The sequence below is a fragment of the Exophiala dermatitidis genome, assembly GCF_000230625.1.
Source record: "Exophiala dermatitidis NIH/UT8656 unplaced genomic scaffold supercont1.5, whole genome shotgun sequence".
Classification (NCBI taxonomy): domain Eukaryota; kingdom Fungi; phylum Ascomycota; class Eurotiomycetes; order Chaetothyriales; family Herpotrichiellaceae; genus Exophiala; species Exophiala dermatitidis.
The window spans coordinates 2,953,524-2,973,190 of NW_008751650.1; the positions used below are offsets into that span (position 1 = coordinate 2,953,524).

General features: G+C 52.8%; 7 protein-coding genes across 7 annotated transcripts; 2 read left to right on the plus strand and 5 right to left on the minus strand.

Moving 5' to 3' along the window:
- Positions 1-196: 196 nt before the first annotated feature.
- On the plus strand, positions 197-1,829 carry HMPREF1120_06618 (uncharacterized protein; the record flags this gene model as incomplete). Its single annotated transcript, XM_009160826.1, has 3 exons — positions 197-307; positions 365-1,667; positions 1,720-1,829. The coding sequence occupies 3 exons, from the start codon at positions 197-199 to the stop codon at positions 1,827-1,829; spliced, it is 1,524 nt and encodes a 507-aa protein (XP_009159074.1).
- An 894-nt stretch (positions 1,830-2,723) lies between these two features.
- On the minus strand, positions 2,724-5,950 carry HMPREF1120_06619 (urease). Its single transcript, XM_009160827.1, has 6 exons — positions 5,798-5,950; positions 5,653-5,739; positions 5,552-5,578; positions 5,101-5,478; positions 3,339-5,015; positions 2,724-3,228 (listed from the first exon to the last, which is right to left on the minus strand). The coding sequence occupies exons 1-6, from the start codon at positions 5,816-5,818 to the stop codon at positions 2,908-2,910; spliced, it is 2,511 nt and encodes an 836-aa protein (XP_009159075.1). The 5' UTR covers positions 5,819-5,950; the 3' UTR covers positions 2,724-2,907.
- A 185-nt stretch (positions 5,951-6,135) lies between these two features.
- Positions 6,136-9,417, minus strand: HMPREF1120_06620 (uncharacterized protein). The gene is made up of 5 exons (XM_009160828.1): positions 9,062-9,417; positions 8,973-9,011; positions 7,988-8,922; positions 7,190-7,582; positions 6,136-7,138 (listed from the first exon to the last, which is right to left on the minus strand). Exons 3-5 carry the CDS (start codon positions 8,072-8,074, stop codon positions 6,734-6,736), a joined length of 885 nt encoding a protein of 294 aa, XP_009159076.1. The 5' UTR covers positions 8,075-8,922; positions 8,973-9,011; positions 9,062-9,417; the 3' UTR covers positions 6,136-6,733.
- Positions 9,418-10,534: 1,117 nt separating this feature from the next.
- On the minus strand, positions 10,535-12,524 carry HMPREF1120_06621 (NADH-cytochrome b5 reductase 2). The gene is made up of 4 exons (XM_009160829.1): positions 12,229-12,524; positions 11,800-12,124; positions 11,645-11,722; positions 10,535-11,582 (listed from the first exon to the last, which is right to left on the minus strand). Exons 1-4 carry the CDS (start codon positions 12,271-12,273, stop codon positions 11,014-11,016), a joined length of 1,017 nt encoding a protein of 338 aa, XP_009159077.1. The 5' UTR covers positions 12,274-12,524; the 3' UTR covers positions 10,535-11,013.
- A 145-nt stretch (positions 12,525-12,669) lies between these two features.
- On the minus strand, positions 12,670-15,746 carry HMPREF1120_06622 (DNA cross-link repair 1C protein). The gene is made up of 2 exons (XM_009160830.1): positions 15,615-15,746; positions 12,670-15,561 (listed from the first exon to the last, which is right to left on the minus strand). Exon 2 carries the CDS (start codon positions 14,831-14,833, stop codon positions 12,782-12,784), a length of 2,052 nt encoding a protein of 683 aa, XP_009159078.1. The 5' UTR covers positions 14,834-15,561; positions 15,615-15,746; the 3' UTR covers positions 12,670-12,781.
- A 215-nt stretch (positions 15,747-15,961) lies between these two features.
- Positions 15,962-16,951, plus strand: HMPREF1120_06623 (uncharacterized protein; the record flags this gene model as incomplete). The annotated part of the gene is made up of 1 exon (XM_009160831.1): positions 15,962-16,951. One exon carries the CDS (start codon positions 15,962-15,964, stop codon positions 16,949-16,951), a length of 990 nt encoding a protein of 329 aa, XP_009159079.1.
- A 397-nt stretch (positions 16,952-17,348) lies between these two features.
- HMPREF1120_06624 (uncharacterized protein) lies at positions 17,349-19,421 on the minus strand. The gene has a single exon (XM_009160832.1). The coding sequence runs from the start codon at positions 18,941-18,943 to the stop codon at positions 17,660-17,662; it is 1,284 nt and encodes a 427-aa protein (XP_009159080.1). The 5' UTR covers positions 18,944-19,421; the 3' UTR covers positions 17,349-17,659.
- Positions 19,422-19,667: the final 246 nt, after the last annotated feature.

The following is a 19,667-nucleotide window of genomic DNA, read 5'->3' on the forward strand; positions in this document are numbered from 1 at the left end:
GACTTGCTTCTGCCCACGCTCTCGCTTGTCCGCCAGTCTCGTCTCTCCCTCTGTGATCTCATGCCGGCTTCATTGTTCCTTTACTATCCTCCCGTCCTAACCATGAGAGCGACGACAGGCACGAATAACCCCATAATCGATGCTGTGACCGCCTCTAGCGGCAACGGCACTTGCGCAGTAAACACACCACCACGAGATGGATACCAACCAGACGGCCGGCTCTGGCTTTTGGAGATACCTTATCAATCCAGACAAGACTGCAACTCAACAGCTTGAAGAATTATGTCTAGGACTTGCGAAGATCATTGTGAGTGCGACAGAAACTGGTCGCGTAGTCTCGAAGTCTTGTTGACATGTCCAATAGTCCACTCTCGAGCCAGGTTCTGACAACGAACTCTCTCCACAACGTCTCGCTGCATTCTACAGAGCTGTAGGCGGCAACTACGATTCCCTCTTCCTCAAGCCTTCCGACCTCGCTGTATCGTTCATGTATCAGACGCTCGGGTGTTTCCACAGTCTTCAACCGACCGCTAGCCCCTTCGAGACACCAAGGATCCCATGCCTGACTCCGAAAGGATTTGCCCGTTGGCAGACGATCCAGATCCTTTTGTGCCCGGAAGAGAATGTCGAGTTTATACAGAAAGCAGTACAGATATGGAATGTTCCAATGCCCAATGGCGGCATATTCCCAAAATACATTCCGAAGGAGGTCTTTCCCAGTAGACCGGACGAGGCAATGGAAGAATGGCACAGGATGGTAACTGGCAAATTGAACCAGAAACATTACATGCAACGACTCAAGAACTCACCATATCAATCTCCACACCCGGATGCTTATGAACGAAGGGACGGCTATTTCTCGAATGGACATATGGGAGGACCCTCTCGGCTCGCCCCAAACAACACTCGAGCAGATCAAACTCGCCTAGCGGATTCATATCACCGCCGGAGCAGCGTCCCAGACTTCCCATCTCCTCCATCTGGCGAGAGATATTCGCATTGGGATCCGCGAAATGGGCCGGAAGCACGCAAGACGCGAAGTCATTCCGCCCAAAGGCCGCCTTCGCAGCCGACTCGGGAACGATCACATACAACATCAGGACCACCACCAAGTCACTTTCACGGAAGCTCCGGCAACAGTCCCCCAAGCGGGATCAGAGGCGGAGGGTCTACGGACAGATCACGGCGACGGTCCTCAGGATATAATAACACACATTATCGCTCACCAGCGCGTACCCCTTCGACAGTGGATGAAGACAGCGGCAGCGAAGCCAGCTCAGAGACATCTCAAAAAGACCATCGCCACCGTGCATCCGACGAAGACCCCAAACCCCGTCGGTCATCGTTGTGGATGCCCTCATTTATGAGGTCGCACAAACGCCGTCATTCGTCTGATGCGAGTTATCGCGCACCGGGCCCTCCACCTCCGCAACCCTTGCGGCCCGAGTACTACCCACCTCGTACCGTCAATCCTCCATTACACATGCAGCAGCCGCCCTATCGAGGTGGCAGTGCTCCGCAATGGCGCGAACCTGTGTGGGATAGTGATCCAACCGTATCCGCTCCTGGAACCCCAGTACAAGCGAACGCTCAACCGGATCCGCGCGCAGCACCATCCATACGATATCCCGACCAGGCCAACTTCGAGCCGTTGACAAGGGAAAGCAGTAGCGGGAGTGGGACCGACCATCGACACCGCCGCTCATCAGAACGCGATAGGAGTTCTGCACAGAGACGGCAACCAGCACCGAGCGCCATACCTTCCAGAATGGCAACCTTGTCAGGGGTACATGGAAGAAGGTATCCCACCCCCAGTGGCGAGCCTATGAGTTCCCTTGACCGGCAAAGGAGTCATGCATCTGGCCGTGGTGGTGTCGCAACCATGGTTTGACGGACAAGCAGCCAGAGTTTTTGTGTAACCAAGCGTTGGATTGATGCTTACACTTCCACATTGGCGGCCTGCTCTTGAAGAAAGAAGATATGAAACAGAAATACGCACTACGCAAAATGATACGACTGACGAGACAAGAGATAAAACGACGATCATGACATGAAGATGAAAACGAAAATGCTAGACCACGTCTTTGGCAGGATGCACGACGTCGACGTCGATTGGTGCATATTACTAGCAGACTGGCTTGTGTTTGAGCTCGGAGCTCAGAGCTTGAGCTCCAAATAATCATCGCATCTGGAGTTTGGATTTGGATTTGGGTTTTGGTTTTGATTTTGATTTGTTTCGTTTTCGGGATCAGGGTTTGCGGAGGCCTGTACCTACGACACTACTACAACTCACTTCCACGAACACGACACGCGACTCGATGAAATAGAATAGCAACCAACCAGACACTAGCCCTCGCAGGTTTGTACTTGGAGCAGGCACTGTACTGTACCTACATAACATAGTCAATGCTCAATTCATCAATCTATCCACGGCCGCTTTCGCCAGCTCTTCTAGTACTATTCAAAACCTCTTCACGCCCTGCCCGAGGACAGATCATTTTTGCCTTTGCTTTTGCTTTCGCCTACAATGAAAGTACCTAATGTAAGCAAGATAGCGTACCAAACTGGAACCAGTAGTATACCATAGAGAGCAGAGCACATATAAAGTCCTTTACGAGGCAACGGGACAGCGACGCAGGCCAACAAGATGCGAGGATGCCACACTACAACATAACCTACTGTACCAGAACCGGAACAGAGCAGAGAGAAGAACAAAGCAGGACTCGGATCAGATTGAACGGATCGGATTGCATTGCCCGTCAGCACACAAAAAGAATACCTCTGGTTTGTTTGGTAATAGTCTGGTTTGGTTTGTATTGCTTTGTTCAGATTCATTCTCAGATGACATGATATGGCGACGACATGGCTCAGTAGCCTCGTACCAATAGTTATCTTTCGGAATCCAATCTAGAAAACAAAATAGCCCTGTCCCAACGCAACCTCATCCGCCGGCTCGGCAGTACAATGTTGACCGTCGGCATGGACAGTATACCGCTCCGGATCGACTTTCATGCTCGGCATAACATCATTAAATTTCATATCACGCTTCGTAAGGCCCCGACAGTTTTTGACGGCTTCAACTCGTTTGCGGAGGTTGTAAGATTTGGCCACACCGGATTTGATTGAGGCCTGCGACACGAAAGTGATGGATGTCGAGGGCACGAGGGGGCCGAACATGGGCCGTGAGATGATGGGTTGGATGGTTGGGATGGAGCCGTTGGGGTCGCCCTGAACGTAGAAAAAAGAGGTCAGTTAATCCAGACGAAAAACAACGAACTCAACACCTCCCTCTCCCGCCCCCGGCCCAAGACAAAAGTGCTATGTTTGTGTTCACTTACCATCATAGCATAACTAATCATACCGCTCTTGATAACCAAACTGGGCTTCGTGCCAAAATTGCTCGGCTTCCACAGAACCAAATCAGCGAGTTTGCCAACCTCGACAGACCCAATAATATGGGACATGCCCTGCGCAATGGCCGGGTTGATTGTATATTTGCTGACATAGCGCTTGACGCGGAAATTGTCAGCTCCGGTATTTTTATCTTCCGGCAGCGGACCACGCTGGACCTTGTTCTTGTGCGCGGTGTTCCAGGTCCGGAGGATGACTTCGCCACAGCGACCCATGGCCTGACTGTCAGAGGACATCATGCTGATCGCGCCCAAGTCATGCAGGACGTCTTCGGCGGCAATAGTTTCTGCGCGGATGCGTGATTCTGCAAACGCCACGTCCTCGGGGATGTTTTTCGACAGGTGGTGACAGACCATTAACATGTCGAGGTGTTCGTCGAGCGTGTTGCGCGTGTACGGACGGGTTGGGTTTGTCGACGACGGTAGAACGTTGGGGTGTTCAACCACCGATATGATGTCCGGTGCGTGGCCGCCGCCCGCGCCCTCGGTGTGGTATGTGTGGATGGTCCGCCCTTTGAAGGCGCCGATGGACGACTCGACGAACCCGGACTCGTTGAGCGTGTCGGTATGGATTAAGCATTGCACATCGTATTCGTCGCACACACTTAAACAGGTGTCGATGGCTGCGGGCGTGCTGCCCCAGTCCTCGTGGAGTTTGAGTCCGCATGCCCCGGCCTCGCAGGATTCGCGGAGCGCTGTGGGTGAACTGTCGTTGCCTTTGCCTGTGATTCCATAGTTGATTGGCAGTGCGTCGACCGCTTGTAGCATTTGTTTCATGTGCGTCTGGCCTGGAGTGCAGGTTGTTGCGTTTGTTCCTGCTGATGGCCCCGTCCCGCCGCCTAGGAATGTTGTGATCCCGGAGGCGACAGACTCGTATGCCTGTTGCGGACAGATCAGGTGGATGTGTGAGTCCAATCCGCCCGCTGTGATAATGCTGCCCTCGGCCGCGACCACGTCCGTTCCGCTGCCGACTATCATGCCAGCGGACACCCCGTCCATCACGTCTGGGTTGCCTGCCTTGCCGATGCCCGTGATTATTCCCTGTTTGATTCCAATGTCGGCCTTGTAGATCCCCGTCCAGTCCACAATGAGGGCGTTTGTGATTACTGTGTCGAGAACCTCGGTGTCGGGTCGGCCTGATGCCTGGCCCATTCCTTCGCGGAGAGTCTTGCCGCCTCCGAATTTGCATTCTTCTCCGTACGTCGTCGTGTCCCTTTCCACGCGGATCCAGAGGTCCGTGTTGCCTAGTTTCACGAGGTCGCCGGTCGTCGGGCCGAACATGCTCACGTAGTCGCTTCGAGTCATGGTCGCCGCGTCGATGTGGCCCATGTCGCCTGCTGGATCGGGGACATGTGCAAATCCCGCTTGTTGCAGCTTCTCGATGATCGACTCGATTCGTGACACGTCCACCACTCCAGAAGCTAGGTTGTTGCCGCCCCGGATCACCTTGTGCCCGGAAATCTCGACCAGATTGACCGTCTTGGTGTCGCCTGGCTCGAATCGGACTGATGTCCCTGCTGGGATGTCCAGCCGAAATCCATATGCCTTGGCTCGGTCAAATTCAAGCTGTGGATTGGTTTCGATGAAATGGTAGTGAGATCCGATCTATCACAAACCCCAAAAGCAATCTAGGCGTTAGCATACTCACAAGACAAAGAAGTGGAACCCCCGTTGGGGGTAGTAGTAGTACCTGGATCGGTCTGTCGCCTTTGCTGGTCACTTTCAGCCGGATTCGTTTTCTCCCTTCGTTCAACACTATCTTGCCCTCTTTGACCGGGATGACCGCACCGGGCATCTTCTTGTTGTCGTACTCGGCGGGATCCGGCAAGGCAAAGGCCTCTTTCGACGGCACCGGTAGGAAGCTCCCGTACAGGGCCTTTTCCAGGTCGCCGTCGTCGGAGCTGATCGGATGATGCACAGTCACGACGTAGGTGCCGGTCTTGAAAGTCCCTTCAACTTGGATCTCCGTCAAGGTCGCGACCACCGACGGAAGCACATGCCGCCGACCAAGCATGGTCTTGCCAATGGACATGAGGTCGGCCACTGAATGATTGCCATCGCGAATGAGCTGTATAAAATATTAGCCGCCGATGCTGCCGTATCAAAGTAACACTCTGCTGGTTAGGCTGAGGCAGTAGTACCTCTTGCAAATTGTTGGCGATCAAGGCCTGACATGACACAAGCATCAGTTCATTTGTCGTCTCATTCAATGCGCGTACTACATTGATAGGTAACCACATACACATGCTTCGGCATGATTCAACTTGACGCCTCGAGCCAGCCTTCGCTGGGCCAGAAAGCCCAGCTGAGACGTGACGAGCTTATCGAGCTACACTGCGTAGTCAGCAACTGTACTAGTATTCCTTTTATCGTTGCTGGCCGCGTACCTCTTTAGGAACGAGATGCATATTGACATCCGGCCCAACATTTAGATAGACAAAGATAAACAGAAATGGAGTCGGGGCTCGACGTCGCACAACGGGGTAGATATGGATATGGTCAAAAGTACCTACTTACTCTATCAACTGTTGAAACCTGGAGAATTGTTTATCTTTGAATCTTTATCTTTCTGTTATCTCTCCACAGTCGATCCCATTTCATTATCCCATTCGCTTATCAAAGACAAGCATTGGGTGCGGGGCAAAGGAAGAAGTCAGTTGTTAGTGCCGGTGGGGTGGACACGAGGCAGCACTGTGATCTACAACATTTATTGTAGACTCGAAGGGGAGTGACAACGCATATATGATAGACAACTTGAAACCCGGTTCAATTCTCTTCCCTGGGCCGACGCGGCCCGAAACAGAGACAGTACAGTATTTTTTGGACGTGTGGCACACGGTATGACGCTCGCGTATCCGATGCGATGAGAAATGGCAACCTCATCGCCTGGGGTGGGAGACGCGTCCGTGTTTACTGTCAATGGCTGTAGATTGATGATCCTTGTATAAACTACTGATACCTCCTGACGAGCAAGTACCTACGTAGTTGAAGACGAACAGTTTGGTCATGAACAGACTTTTTGCATACGGATATCAACACCGACCAAACCGAAAGGACATATGCAGGCACCTCATCTGCGTAAGCAAACTGGGCTCCATTGCTGCATCGAATAACCTACTTGCCTGGATCGAAGGGCATACGCAGATCGTGTAGGTGTGTCTCTCAAAGAACCATCCCGAACGCCTTCATTAGAACCCATGGCCAATGTGTTCCCCATGAGTGATGGTCACCTGTAAAACCCATGCCAAAACCAAGCCCAACCCGAACTGTCCCAATGATGTCGGCAACCTAGAGACATACAGCCGTGACCGTTGTGCCAGCGCTCATTTCTTCCCTTTTCTCGTCTTCTCGCTCTTAGCGGACGACGCGGGAGCAGACGGCGCTTCCTTCTTGGCTGTCTTCTTCGTCTTCTTCTCTGGCGACTTGGCCTCAGTCTTAGCGGGAGTCGGTTTGCTGGGAGTGGCATCTTTGGTCTTGCGACGCTTAGACTTGGGTGGGCTGGGCTCCTTGACGGGCTCTGGGGATGGCTCTGGTGACGTTTCAGCCGCAGCAACCTCTTCTTCTTCCGTCTCGCCCTCGGCGTCAAGGCCAGCAATATGTCCTGGGGCCTTGCCCATCTCGACCATTGCTGCAGCCTCTTCATCGCTGGGAACTGGTTGCCCCGCCTTGTATGCAGCCATCTTGACACGGTAAGCGGCCAGGTTCTTCTGGTACTTGTCATCCCAGACCTATGACATATTAGTATCAACAATCTAGTTGCGTTCGCCGGCAGAACATACACTCTTCTCAGCCGGGCTCATCTCTGTCCATCTGCGAGTCCCCTCATCGGCAACCTCCTTGGGCTTGGCCTGATCACCAAGTTCTTTGGCAATCGTGGCACGGGCACTTTGCATGTACAGGAAGTACGGGGTGAGAGCACGCTTGGGAGCATTGGGGTCATGAGGTGTCCTCTTCCGCTTCTTCTTGCCATCGCCTTCTGGCTCAACCGGGGCTGGTGCCGCCTCGGCAGGTCGTCCACCCAATAGACCAGAATCAGTGAGGATGCTGGTGAGGTTGGCGTCGATAGGGTTCAAGCCGTGTTTGCCGGGCGTCAGCACGGTATTGGCATGTTGGATATAGGCGCGCGAGAGGTCTTGAACTGAAGACTGGAGCGTGGCGAGGGCGACAATGACCTGGTTATATGTGTGAGCGAGTGTTTCTGGATCATGGCAGGTATCCGAGATGGTTTGAGCAAGTGACGTTAAATCAGAGGTCAGAGTGCAGATGGCATAGAGGCTGGCTTGATCACATCGACTGATAAAGCGAGCAAGCTTTGGGGGTAACCGCGTGTCCCGAGATTTGCAGGGCATTTTGAATATTAATTGGACCTAGACGCGGGGCAGAACGCATCCGATCACGAACGGTGGAGCGGGCTATGGAGGGGGGATTGTTTTGGTCGAGGCTGCGAGAAGCGAAGTCTTGTCGCGGGGTGGCATTTCAGATGAGGCATAACAGATACACGCGAACGTGGAGCAAGTACAGGGCAGACGAGCAGCACAAGCAACTTCAAGGGAGATAGATGCAGTGGTAAGCCATACCGAATCGCGGGTTCGCTGGAAGTCAGCAATGTTGACCTGAGTGGTGGCCGACTCAGGGTCCTGAGGTGCCGCAGTCTTCTTGGCCATTGTTGGTGATGGTTGGGGTGTGCCTGGAAGATGGGTTGTGGCGGTGGATTGAGATAGAGAAGCTTAGGTGCGCGTCCGTGTTTTGGTGGTGAGTGTGGCTCGACCTGAAAAAGGTGCCTGGAGGTGGACGCGGCGCGTTGGCTACAAGGGAAGCTGAGGGAATGAGTGATGGGTGTTGGCTGCAGTGAGGTGCGGCAAGAATCAAGACACGCACCACTTCAGCTTTTGGGGAGGAAAAGATTTTTCGGGCGGAAGAGGTTGAAGAGGAGTTCGGGGGGTGGGCTGGGTATAAGTGGGCGAGCGGCAGCTGGAGGGCGCTCCCAGATCAACCCGGAAGTTTAGGGCTAACAGGCCTTGGAGAGGACAAAAGGCACACACAGAGGCATGTGTGTCTCCCCAGCTGCAGCGCCGTGCAGAATCTGATCAAACAGGCACCACTGCCTTACTTCCTGGGGCTCTTTCTCCTTCTGTTACAGGCGCTCGCACCTATTTTTCTCCCGACTGCTTTGCCTGTGCTGCCGCCCCTGCGTGGTGATTTCCCACTACCGGCTCCACTGTAACTGCCGCACTAGGGGCGCCTATCCAGTTTTCATTGGACCTGAACTCCTGCACCCTTCCGGCTCTATTTGCCAGTCCGCACCTAGCAGCCTGCTACAGCTGAGCTCCCCATCACCTACAGGCCCCAGGAGCAATCAACACACTGCACGCAGTGATCTCCTTCTCCCAGGCCTTGATTACCAGACTGCCCAGTGTGGCCAGCTACCCTGCACTTGTGCACGCCCACGCCAGTTTAGCCTCTTTCATTATTCTTGTGCTTGGAAACTTGACCTTGATGCCGAAGCCCTACCCTGTTCTTCCTCAGTTGCCGAACAGATCCCTGAGGTACCTAGCTACCTACCTAGGTCCATACCTCAATAATGGTGTGCTCCCTGGGGATCTAGGAGCCAGTTAGCGGCCCAGCTGACACGTCCTGGAGAGAGACGCGACCGCCAACATATACCTGCCCGCAATCCCCGGCTTCTGTCCAGTTTCGGCGGTCTGACAAGCTCCTGGGCTTTACAACTGAAGTTCGAAGCCTCCGTTCCGCAGCTGCCGAGCATGTGCGCTGTAGAGCATCGTTGTTTGATGGAAATAAAGCCCGAGAAAAGACCTCTTCTGGCGTCAAAACGACTGTGCTCCAAGGTGGCGCTTCGAACCGGAGCAGAAAGGAGATTACCTGTACGTCCAGAGGCACAGTGATGGGCGGTCCGCCGGAAGAGGCGCCGACAACAAGCCGCCAAAAGAGACTGCACGCCTTTGAAAAATGGATCTGGAAAGCTCATCTGGACGCTGGCAAGCCCATCAGTCAGACCACCCCTACTGATTGCAAGCCACCTTTGCTGGCAGCACGCCCCACGTTCCTACTGCAGAAGCGCCTTTGGGGCGGCAGTCCGCCTAAGTTTAGCACATTTTCTGTGTCAGGATGACCAGAGCTCGGCCTCATTAGCCGCTAGTAGCGGGCAAGAACATGTAGCGAGCTCCCACTACAACTGAAAGAACAGCCTGGATAGCCTAAATTGAGTCCACTACTGGCACTGCAGTAGTGTCAAGATATAGGCACTGCAGTTCGTGGCAGTGATTAAGATGACAGTGCCTGCTCAAGCCTTGGCCTCCAGACTGTCTTACCTAAGGCACTGGCAGCCGGTGCCTTCAAACCCCAGCGTCCTCCGGAACTGACGGACCCAGGCCTTGGGCTCTTCTCCGGCACCCTTGCGCTTGGAACACGGCTTGAGCTTCAACCTGCTCGCCCGCGGCTTTGATTCCGTCCAACAGCCACCTACTGTAGGTGACAGCCATCAGCCAAAAGTACAATGTACAGCCAGTGGTGGCACAGGTGGTAGTGGCAGTACGGCTACTGAAGCAGTCGCTCTCCCCAGATGATACCCTTCGCCTCGTTGCTGGTGCTGTCTCCATGCCCTCCGCCTAGGGTGCCCTTCCATCTGGGGCTTGCAGTACCTGCCAGTGTGTCATCTGCCACTGCAACGCTGGTATCTCCTGTTTATCGACGTCTGGCTTTCCAGGCTAAGGAGGCCCCGGGAGCCCAACTTCAAGTTGAGCTTCAAGCTTCTCAGCCTTGTGTCAAGATTGATGAGCCCATCCATATGCCGCTGCAGCCTAAAGTACCCTACCTTTTGGACTTTTGATTTCGTACCTCCCAGGTACCTTTTCACCCTCCTTAAGGGTTGAAGTTTCTGTTATCTCTCCAACACCTATCCCTAGCCAATACCTACCTCACAACCCTGAAGAGTTTCTATTTCCTGATGTTTTCTTTTTCACAACTTAAGTTTCTAAGTACCTAACTTAAGTTTGAAGCATACAAGGGCAGACCTGAGGCTACTAGCACCAAGCTGGCCATACTGCCCTACCTACTTAGATAGGTAGTCACTTACTACAGTACTATTGAGAGGTCCTGTAGGTACTGCACGCAAGGCGGATATTCTAATCCAGCATCTCTGCAGTCTAGATACCTAGGTACTGTAGCTTACACCGCCGCCGACGGTCACCACCGTGACCAGCACTAGTACCAAAGTTTGAAGCGCTCAATGTCTCTGTCAAGGTACCCAGATGTTGTGACTGGGCACCGCAAGGCTGAACCTTGCAACAATCTCACTGGCAGAGGGCACGAGACACAATCACAGCATGCCTTAATACAGTATAAGCCAAACATGATATAGGTTGTTCCGCAAATATGTTGCTTCTTTCTGATTTCTTTCACATCTGGTCTGGCTTCTTGTCTATATACAATTATATTCTACAGAAGTCTTCTGAGCGGGGACTCTCTCAAGTCGCTCTGCTTGTCTCTAGATGCCTGGGTCGAAATCGCAGGCACCATCAGTCTTGGAGTCTAGCTTTTCGCCAACAAGACGACAGATGTTTCGTTCTCGGAATATCCGATCCGTCTAAAATTTAAACACCTGGTCCTTGGAGTAGCCCAGCTCCTTGAGAATGCCGGTCAACTCGCCCTGGTCTTGCGGGCTCTTCTTGTTGCCGCTGATGGCGTTGTACATTCCCGGAGGACCACAGACAAAGATCTTGATGTTGGGGCTCTTTGGATCCGGAATGACAGTCTTGAGCAGTTCCTTGGTGATGAAACCTTTGCCGTACGGCCAGCTGGGCGGCGGGTTGTCCAGAGTGTAAAAGGCGCGGAACCGTTGCGGGAACTCGTTCTCAATCTCCTCCAACTCCTTCTTGAGCAAAATGTCATCTTCGGTGACGTTGCCGTAAATCAGAGAAACCTTGGTCTTGTCCTCGGGGTTCTTGAAAATGGTCCGAATCAGCTGGAACATGGGAGTGATGCCGGTGCCGCCTGCAATCAGAGTGATGTGGTCATGTTTGTTCGGCGCCCACGGGTACTTGGGGATAGGGCCCTTGAATTCGAGTCTCTGGCCGGGGACCATGGAGTGCAAGTGGTTGGACATGGGACCATTGGGGTAGACTTTGACAAGTAGCTCGAGATAGCCTTTGACATCTATATTGCTGTATGTCAGTGGCCTGCCTGGAATCCCCGAATAGGCTACATTATGTACACACCTTCATCGTTGATAGGAGTATATGGTCTGATAATGGGTTTCTCCGCGTTCGGCGGCTGGTACTTGGTGATGATGGCAGCTGTGGGTGACCAGTAACATCAGCATTCAAACCCTCCAGATCTGTCGAGTGTGTGTATTCTGGTTGCTGCGACTCACATGCAACGCTCAATCCCGAAACCTGCTCTGGGTCGGGCAGTTCAAACTTGAATCTCTTCGTGTTGTGGTTGTACGGAATCACCTCGGCAAGCTTGAGAGAAATGAATCCCTGGTCGCCGCCAGTAAAGGCCTTGGATGTCTCGTCGACTTTTGTGGCTCCGTACTTCGCATCGTCGGACGGCTTGGGGGCGTCGGCTGCGACTTTGTTATTGCCCAGGAACGCCCAGCCGGCGGCGCCGGTGGCTGCAGCTGCAGCAGCGACAATCCATGGCGTCGATGACGATGACGGTTTGGCGGCGGCGTCAGTCGCGTAGCTTCTGATGCTCTATACCAATGCCGACAGTTAGCGGTTGGTTTTGCTTGGTAATCGCAAAATGAGGACAGTTGCCGGTCCTTTTTGACTCGGAAGAAGATCGCGGGACGACCTACCTGACGAAGAGGTCCGCAGGACCTCAGCACTGATCGGGCGAACATGTTGGCGGCCGGTCTGAAAGGTGTACTGGGAGAGGATGGGAGAGAAGAAAGAGATAGAACGTGAGGTGTGAGACGGCCTCGATATTAATCCACGGCACTGGCAATAATGAATGGCGTCAATTGGTGCTTCGGCTTGAAGCTGTAGCTCATGGCCGCCGCAGTGCGTCAATGATTGAGCCCGATGCCAGTGCCGGTGGTGGGCACCTCAGGATTACTATGAGGCCATCCCGCTAACACTAGTGCTGCTAGCAAGCCTGAGGTACTGTACTAGGTACTAGACCAGGCTGCGTACGACTGTCGCTGACGTCGGTTCCTCTTGGCGATCGTCCCACTGCCGGTCCCCGACAAGGCTCCCAGTTTGTAAGGGACATCGGGGGTCACTCCTTTTCCACTTTATCCACACAAAGGCCTCCCAGCTGTCAGGCATATACAATGTACATAAATATTTTACAATGTACAGAACATATGCTAATAAGATGCTATATATGGCAGTATACATGAAACCAGGCTATAACTCCAGTTCCTCTTCGTCATGGCCACGGTGGCCAGCACTCCTCAAAGATAAGTCATCCCAATGACTACTGTCATTCCTGACCAGACAGTGTCTTGCGGCCCAATATGCCTCTAGCCTGGCATGCCTTCTAGATAGCTTGTCGTCGACGGACATTTTAGCGTCGCCAGCGGCGTGAGACTGCGACCGCAAATGCAGCTCGTTCGTTGATCTGACGGCCGACCTGCTTGCCAATAGGTCCAATTGCTCTCCAGAAATGCTCTCAAACACCGAAAGAGACACGCATTCGTCTTCCGAGTCATCATCCAAAGTGATATATACTTTTTCTTCATCACCTTCGATTAGGTCGTCTTGTTTAGGGTTGCTGGGTATGGATTCGCCCGATCCCACCTTCACCCCTGTTCCACTGCAACTAGCCCGATCCACGTTCGTGCGGGCACTCTGATAGAATTCCTCCAAATGGTCATCGTCCTGGGATTCGGTTTCTTGGGTGTCTTCCTCTTCTCGTTTCCTCTTCCTGCCACTGGCCAAACCTATACTTTCCCTTTCTCTCCATTCTTCAACTTGTTGTCTGGTCTCTCGATCGTGGTAGAACGTCTTTTCCACGCAGAGGTCGCCGAAGAGAGCTTCCATGCTTAGCTCTTCAGACCAGGATTCCATTTCAACCGTGCAAGGACAAACATCTTTGGGGCGAAACACTCCAACAAGATGGCGGAGTTCGTTATAGGAAGAATGACGGGAGTATGGGAAATGAATGGTATCGTTCCCATACCGCTTTTTATTCACTGGCACTGATGATCCAGCCCCTGTGTGCATGGAATTGTGCAGTTTGGATAACAACGCCAGGAAATCCTTCAACGTCATCGGATTTTCGTCGGAGTGCAAGTTATCAACGCCCTCTAGGATCATGTTAAAGCGCTGGGATTTCTGCGCTTTGGTGACCTCGTCTCGGAGAATCTTTGAGACCGCCTCGTCGTCCGTAATATCGGCACACATTGTGGCCAGCTGTTGAAGGGCTGCCAAATCGTCCAGTCTCAGATCGGAGGTTTGATAGAGATCGCCTCCTCCGCCTCCTGCACCTAGTTCCCTAACTTCGGTGCCGTCCTGGAGCCTGGATATAATAGGGGTGATCCATTTGATGTTTCTCAACCGTTTAATGTTTGAGTGGCATTTGCTGCCTGGTTCGCAACTGTGGATCCTAGCGTTCATCTCGGAAGACAAGCATCCAGGGCGCGTGTGGTTTCCCACCATGAAACCAGTAAGAGCCGCACCTTCGTTATGAACGGAATCCTCCCCGGAGTCCTTGCTGGGACGAAATATGCGAAGCTGATAGTCATCGACGTGGACTCGCGAGTCTAGGTAATTGGACAAGGCCACCCAGACGTCTTCGTAGCCCAAGGTCCATGCTCTGAAGTAGAAAATAGTGTCGGGGGAGCATTGGCCGACCTTCTCCAGAAGCTCCTTCAAGCCTTCTGCCTTTGTGGGAAATTCTCGATATGGCTCGTCGTGGGATGCGAATGTTGTGTCAAGATAGATGCAATCAAGTGTCTTTAACCGACATGTATATGGCAAAATCACTGGGTTCTGCACGATCGAGTTCACCCACCATGGTTCAGCTCTGATGTCTCCTGTGTAAAGGATCGCCTTGCCGTCACCCTCAATCAAGAACATCACAGCTCCTGGACAGTGGTTTGCGTCCAGCAGGGTGACTTTGATAGTAGATTTAGGACCTAGTTCGAGTTCGGTGCTCACATGCAATGGCAGAGGTCTCAAGATCGTCTTTAGATGACGATAATGTTGTTTTCGAGACTCAAGGATACCCTTTGCAAAGTTGATGCGATGCGGATATTTCTCCAGTTTCAGAAGGATCCGCCGTGTCGTCGCTGAGCAGTAGACGAAAGGCATCTTGACTGACTCCAACCCCAGGAGATGGTCACTATGGACATGGCTAAGGAAGTATGCTGCTGGTGGAGGCTTGCCTGGATGTGTCCGAAAATAGTCCACTCTGATATTGGGGAACTCCTTCACAAGGCCATTGAAGGTCGACATCGCGGCCTATTGAATCGCGGAGGACGCCCAATTGCTTTTCTTCATAAGTTGCCCCCTCGGGCAAGGCTGAAGCCCTGCCCCAGTGATTTCCACGCGTAGGCCACGGCCAGGGAAAGCCAGCCTGGCGAGCCAGTTTCAAGCCACTGAGAGAAGATCCTCACCAACCGACTGGAACAATGCTCATGGCCGGGGAAGCGTATGGGAAAGTCGGGACCGATTTCGCTGGCGAGGGCGATTGGCACAAGGCGAACCAACGCATAGTTCGGGACCAGGACCGAGCAGTTCTTTCAATATTTTCCCAATGATTGGCCTCCGAAGCCTCCGCAGACAGCGTGCAGGATCAGCAAAAGGTCCTGCACCACCGGCCACTGCAGGCCACTGGACGTGAAGAAAGCGATCGTACAGTTGGCATCCAAACGCGACCGCCTGCCTTGCCAATTGTTGCCGCTGATGTGGCACGCTTGATTTGAAAGACGGGCGGGCAGAGGCAACCGGGAGGCAGGACAAGCGGACGAGACTGCGGTTGAGGTTGAGGTTGTTCTTTAAGGCCTCATCACTCGTTCCGCTGCGTGGACAACCTCTTTTCTTCACTGAAGATCACCAAATACGGCGCTCGGTGATTCAAGTTGTAGTCGCTCGTGTCAGAAGCGAACCCAGTGCCGGTGCCAGCGGGCGGCGGTACCTGACTTTACTAGCAGAAGGTTAATCAAGAGCATCCCTGCGCCCGCCTGAATCACCCGTCAACATCTCATCCCTATACTATTCAACTCAGCTCGCTTACGTTCAATTCACTTCCAATACGACTTGTCCATCTTAACAATTACCCGGCGTCCATTCTAGGGCGCTGCGTCTATATTTCCTTCCAACCTCACTTCCGAACCGGCCCTGCAAGCCCAGAAACCTCTTCGTGACGTTCCATTTCTCCATGTCCTCAGTGACGGTTGCATTGAGCGAGATACTACCCGCTAGACACTGTCGCTGCTATTGAGCGGACACCTCGAACAACTTTCCTTCCGGAGGTCATCCTCCTTTTCTCCTTCGCCTACTGTCTCTCCGGTCCGAACCAGACTCTCCAGAGACAAGCAAGCCATCTATCGGCCCGCCTGAACAGTCAAGATCTCCTACATCATGAAGAAGCCTTCCATTGCAGACCTGATATACGAGAGGACATTTCCCAAACCAAAGCAAAACGACCCAGCTTCATTCTACGCTCATGTACACCGGCACATCGTGGGAGAAGTGAGAGCAGAAGTGCAGACATACTATGGAACCGTCGATAACTTAGAGGCACAATACCCTGGACTTGACTACACCAACCCAGCCCATCGCCGACGAATGTGCAGATATGCATGGCATAGAAGGTTATTCCGCGTTTTCGATGAACTCAAACTGACGAACGACGAGATATTGGGTCTCTGTAGGTGGGAGGGGACACGGGCGGCCAAGGAGAGATACGAACAAGAGGCAATGACACAAGTCAAGTCAACCACGGCCGCCGAAGTTGTGGCGGCACCCGTGGGATCTGGACCAAGGGCTATATTCGAGCAATGGTTGCCTTCCTCAGACTCTACTCAAGGTGAAGCCGAGAAGGTCGCCATGGCTGTCTTGAATGCAGAAGCAGCGACAGCAGAGGCAGCGCCGGGCAAGGTTCGACAACGAGGTAGAGCCGGAGTGTCACCACAAAGGTCGGGTGAAATGTATGAGTGCTTTCGCGACATTATGCTCTCGCAGCTGCAAGGGGAAACGTTCGCCACCAGTCAAGTCTTGGAACAATGGCTACAAGAGGCTTATGAACGTCATGACGCGAACCTTGAATCTGTCATGAGGGCTGTCTCAGAGTTAGCGGCAGCAGCGGGAGCTGGAGTTGCGGGTGCGAATGCAAGCAGGATGGATGACGGTTCAGGACCTGTACAAGTCGATCCAGCATTGCCGTCTCCAGAATTGGCGCCTTCTGCCTCACGTACCCTATTCGCCACGCCAGTCCAGACATCCGACGCCTATGAAGGCATTCCTGCCAATACCATTGGTGATCTGCCGCCCAGCAGGACACCGCTGCTTGGAGAAGTCGGCTCTAACTCCATCCATGTCGGAAGAAGCCGACCAGAGCTTGCCAGGTAGGGTGGCGCCGAACAGACTCTTGAGCAGACAACCAGCAAGCTTGCAAATTTGCTGGTCAGAACATAGAATCTGCCACCAGCTACGTGGGGATGTCTACAACTCTCAGTTTGTCCTGCATCAATCCTGGATCGGCCGGGAGGCAGTATTTTGAAGGGAAGGGACGGGATTCTTACTCTGTTCCAGATCAGTAACATGATCTGCTGTCCTCGGCTCTCCACAAAAGCATGACTCTTTTTTTGCCCTGCATTGTGATATTTCTTTTGATTGGCACTGCACATTTATTGCACCAGCAAGGCGTTTATGGGAACATGGCAGTGGGTGCTGGATCCTGGGTTTTCGGTTACGGGTGAAAAAGGGACGGTCCTGTCATGCAGCGGCTCAATGATGATAATGGGAATGGCAACAAATGGCAAATGGCATTCTTCCACAGGCATGAAGGACTATTGATATGTTCAGGGTTTAGTTAACCCGGCGGAACGGGCACAGGCATAAATCATATTCTGATCCTGATTCGGGTTGAATGGCGCAGATAAGGACAAGCCCACCTCTACACTGCCGTGCTGGTGTCAGCGTCTACAAGAGAAGACGATTATTGATTGACGCGTTGAAATTCAAGTGATATATGTACAGGCTAGATAAGTAGTCGTCGTAGCCCGCTAGTAATTGCTTCAGGACAGCGATTCAATACAATGGTCGATCATTGCAATGTTACGACCGCGCACCGTCCGCCGTGTTCCTCTTGACGACTCCGCTGGCAAATTCGCCAAACGTCAACCCTGTTTCCGGATCAATCACCTCGTCGAGATTCGGCTGGGTGAATACAGCAAGAGTATTCCGAGCGATTTTGGGCTTGCGTTGTTTTGCCTTGTTGCTGTCGTTGTTGGTGTTGGTATTGTCGCTGACATGCGACTTTATATTGTTAGGATCCACACCCTTGACGAAATGCGGAACAGCCTTGAATTGGCCCTTTGTAATGAGTTCCAAAGCCTCACCGGTCTGAAAAGCCAGACAATCACGCGGGATGGCGACTTTACAAATCTGGCCCGTCCGCGAAACAATGTAAAGTCCCGAAGAAGGGTCCGGGGAACTCGGAAGTTCGAGACCGACGTTGGGGATGATGATTCCCGGTTCGGATTCGGCTGGATCGGTGTTGGAGAGGGATTCGTCGACGAACATTGCTGATGTTAGACCTGTCAGGCAACCGTGGTCGAGGTGCGTGGTGCACCATGTATCTGAGACTGAGGTGTCTTCATCATCGGCGGTGGGATCGGAGGGGGGATCGGTAGCGGGATCAGTGGAGGCGGAGGCAGAATTGGTGTCCTCGGGAGTGTTGTTTTGGTCTAATGGGAAATAATGCAACAACCTCGCTTTTGTGGTTGTGCTAGTTCGAACCACACGTTCCAGATAGCCAGCCTGGTAGCCTGGTATATGTTGATTTTCGGCGAACCGGTCACATGCCCGCGCGACTAGCACGGCAGTGTCGATGATGAGTGTGATTAAGGCCTCAACGTCGTTTTGGAAGCCGGGGATGTCGTGGTCGTCGGGCCATATGTTGGGGGCGGTGTATTCTGCAAACTTTTCGGAGGTCGTTTGGTCGGTGGAAGAGGAGGAGGAGGGATTGTTCTGGTCCTGATAAAACGCACAATTGACATAATAACTTCCCTTCGCGGTGTCGACCACCCCAGGTCTAAGTGTTTCAACACCGTGCGACCAGCCGACTAGATATTTTGCCGTCGGGTTCGTTAGTTTCTGCAGTTTTTCTGGAGGTAGGGCGGCCAGTCGAGATGCGTCGGCGAGTACTTTGCTTCGGAGCCTGGAGAATTCCCTGGGTAGGTCTTTGACGACTAGGATTCCGAGGCTGTCGGGGCCGAATGCGGCCACGAGCGTGGAAAAGGGGATGGTGTTGCGTTCGAGGTCGTGGAGAGATACTGTGATGGGGGTGGCTTGGATGATGTTTTGTTTGCCTGTTGTTTTTGTTTTTGCTGTTGACATATTGGAGGAGTTGGCTTGGTGGTACTAGCCAAAGGCTTGTTGGTGAGGTGTTGGGGGATGTAAGGTACTGTAACTCCGTATGATACTCAGGCTGTTAAGTATATTTGACCGTGACCGGATATCTTGCGAGATAGATGAACAGTCCAGAGAGACTCGGAGTGAGAATTTCTTCGGCTGATCAGATAAAGACAAGGCAGCACCAGGGAGCCGCTGACCAGTGACCAAACTTGACGACGACCCCGGAACCTTCAATGAGATCTTGATCAGTCGCTGGGGCCTCTGGAAGAAGCGTACACCGGCAGTAGATATTGAGGTAAATGCGTACGCCTTGCTTTGATCTGCTCTGCCAGTTTTCTCACACTGATGGAAGCGCAATGCACAGCTTTCACTGATTGGGAGTTGGAATATGTTCGTCTGCAATCTTCTGCTTCAGCTCGAGCAAGCTTGAACGATATTTCAAGAGGGTTGGAAAGTGGGAATGGATATAATGGATATGACGTTAAAGTAGTGTCGATACGAAAAGTATATATCTCTTTTGTCTCCAGAATCATCCACCACCCCGCAAAAACCAAACCGGCCGGATGCAACGTTGTTCCTCGATGAACCAACACTGGCAACGCTGTGAGGGTTGAGGTCCACCGTTTTAACTCTTTCCCTTCTGCGCCAGTTCTCCCAACTCTCATCTCAATGTCTATATTCCTTTGCTGAGGCTGTGTCCCGTGAG

Excerpts from the sequence above, each read along its gene's own strand:
- HMPREF1120_06621 (XM_009160829.1), bottom strand. The coding sequence starts at position 12,273 with ATGTTCGCCCGATCAGTGCTGAGGTCCTGCGGACCTCTTCGTCAG. Across the intron at positions 12,125-12,228 it reads CCTGCGGACCTCTTCGTCAG|AGCATCAGAAGCTACGCGAC; the intron begins GTAGGTCGTCCC and ends GCATTGGTATAG. Across the intron at positions 11,583-11,644 it reads TACTCCTATCAACGATGAAG|ATGTCAAAGGCTATCTCGAG; the intron begins GTGTGTACATAA and ends ACAGCAATATAG.
- HMPREF1120_06622 (XM_009160830.1), bottom strand. The coding sequence starts at position 14,833 with ATGTCGACCTTCAATGGCCTTGTGAAGGAGTTCCCCAATATCAGAGTG.
- HMPREF1120_06620 (XM_009160828.1), bottom strand. The coding sequence starts at position 8,074 with ATGGCCAAGAAGACTGCGGCACCTCAGGACCCTGAGTCGGCCACCACT. Across the intron at positions 7,583-7,987 it reads TCCAGCGAACCCGCGATTCG|GTCATTGTCGCCCTCGCCAC; the intron begins GTATGGCTTACC and ends ACATATAACCAG. Across the intron at positions 7,139-7,189 it reads TGAGCCCGGCTGAGAAGAGT|GTCTGGGATGACAAGTACCA; the intron begins GTATGTTCTGCC and ends AATATGTCATAG.
- HMPREF1120_06619 (XM_009160827.1), bottom strand. The coding sequence starts at position 5,818 with ATGCATCTCGTTCCTAAAGAG. Across the intron at positions 5,579-5,652 it reads TGAATCATGCCGAAGCATGT|GCCTTGATCGCCAACAATTT; the intron begins GTATGTGGTTAC and ends GTGTCATGTCAG. Across the intron at positions 5,016-5,100 it reads AAGGCGACAGACCGATCCAG|ATCGGATCTCACTACCATTT; the intron begins GTACTACTACTA and ends GGTTTGTGATAG.
- HMPREF1120_06624 (XM_009160832.1), bottom strand. The coding sequence starts at position 18,943 with ATGTCAACAGCAAAAACAAAAACAACAGGCAAACAAAACATCATCCAA.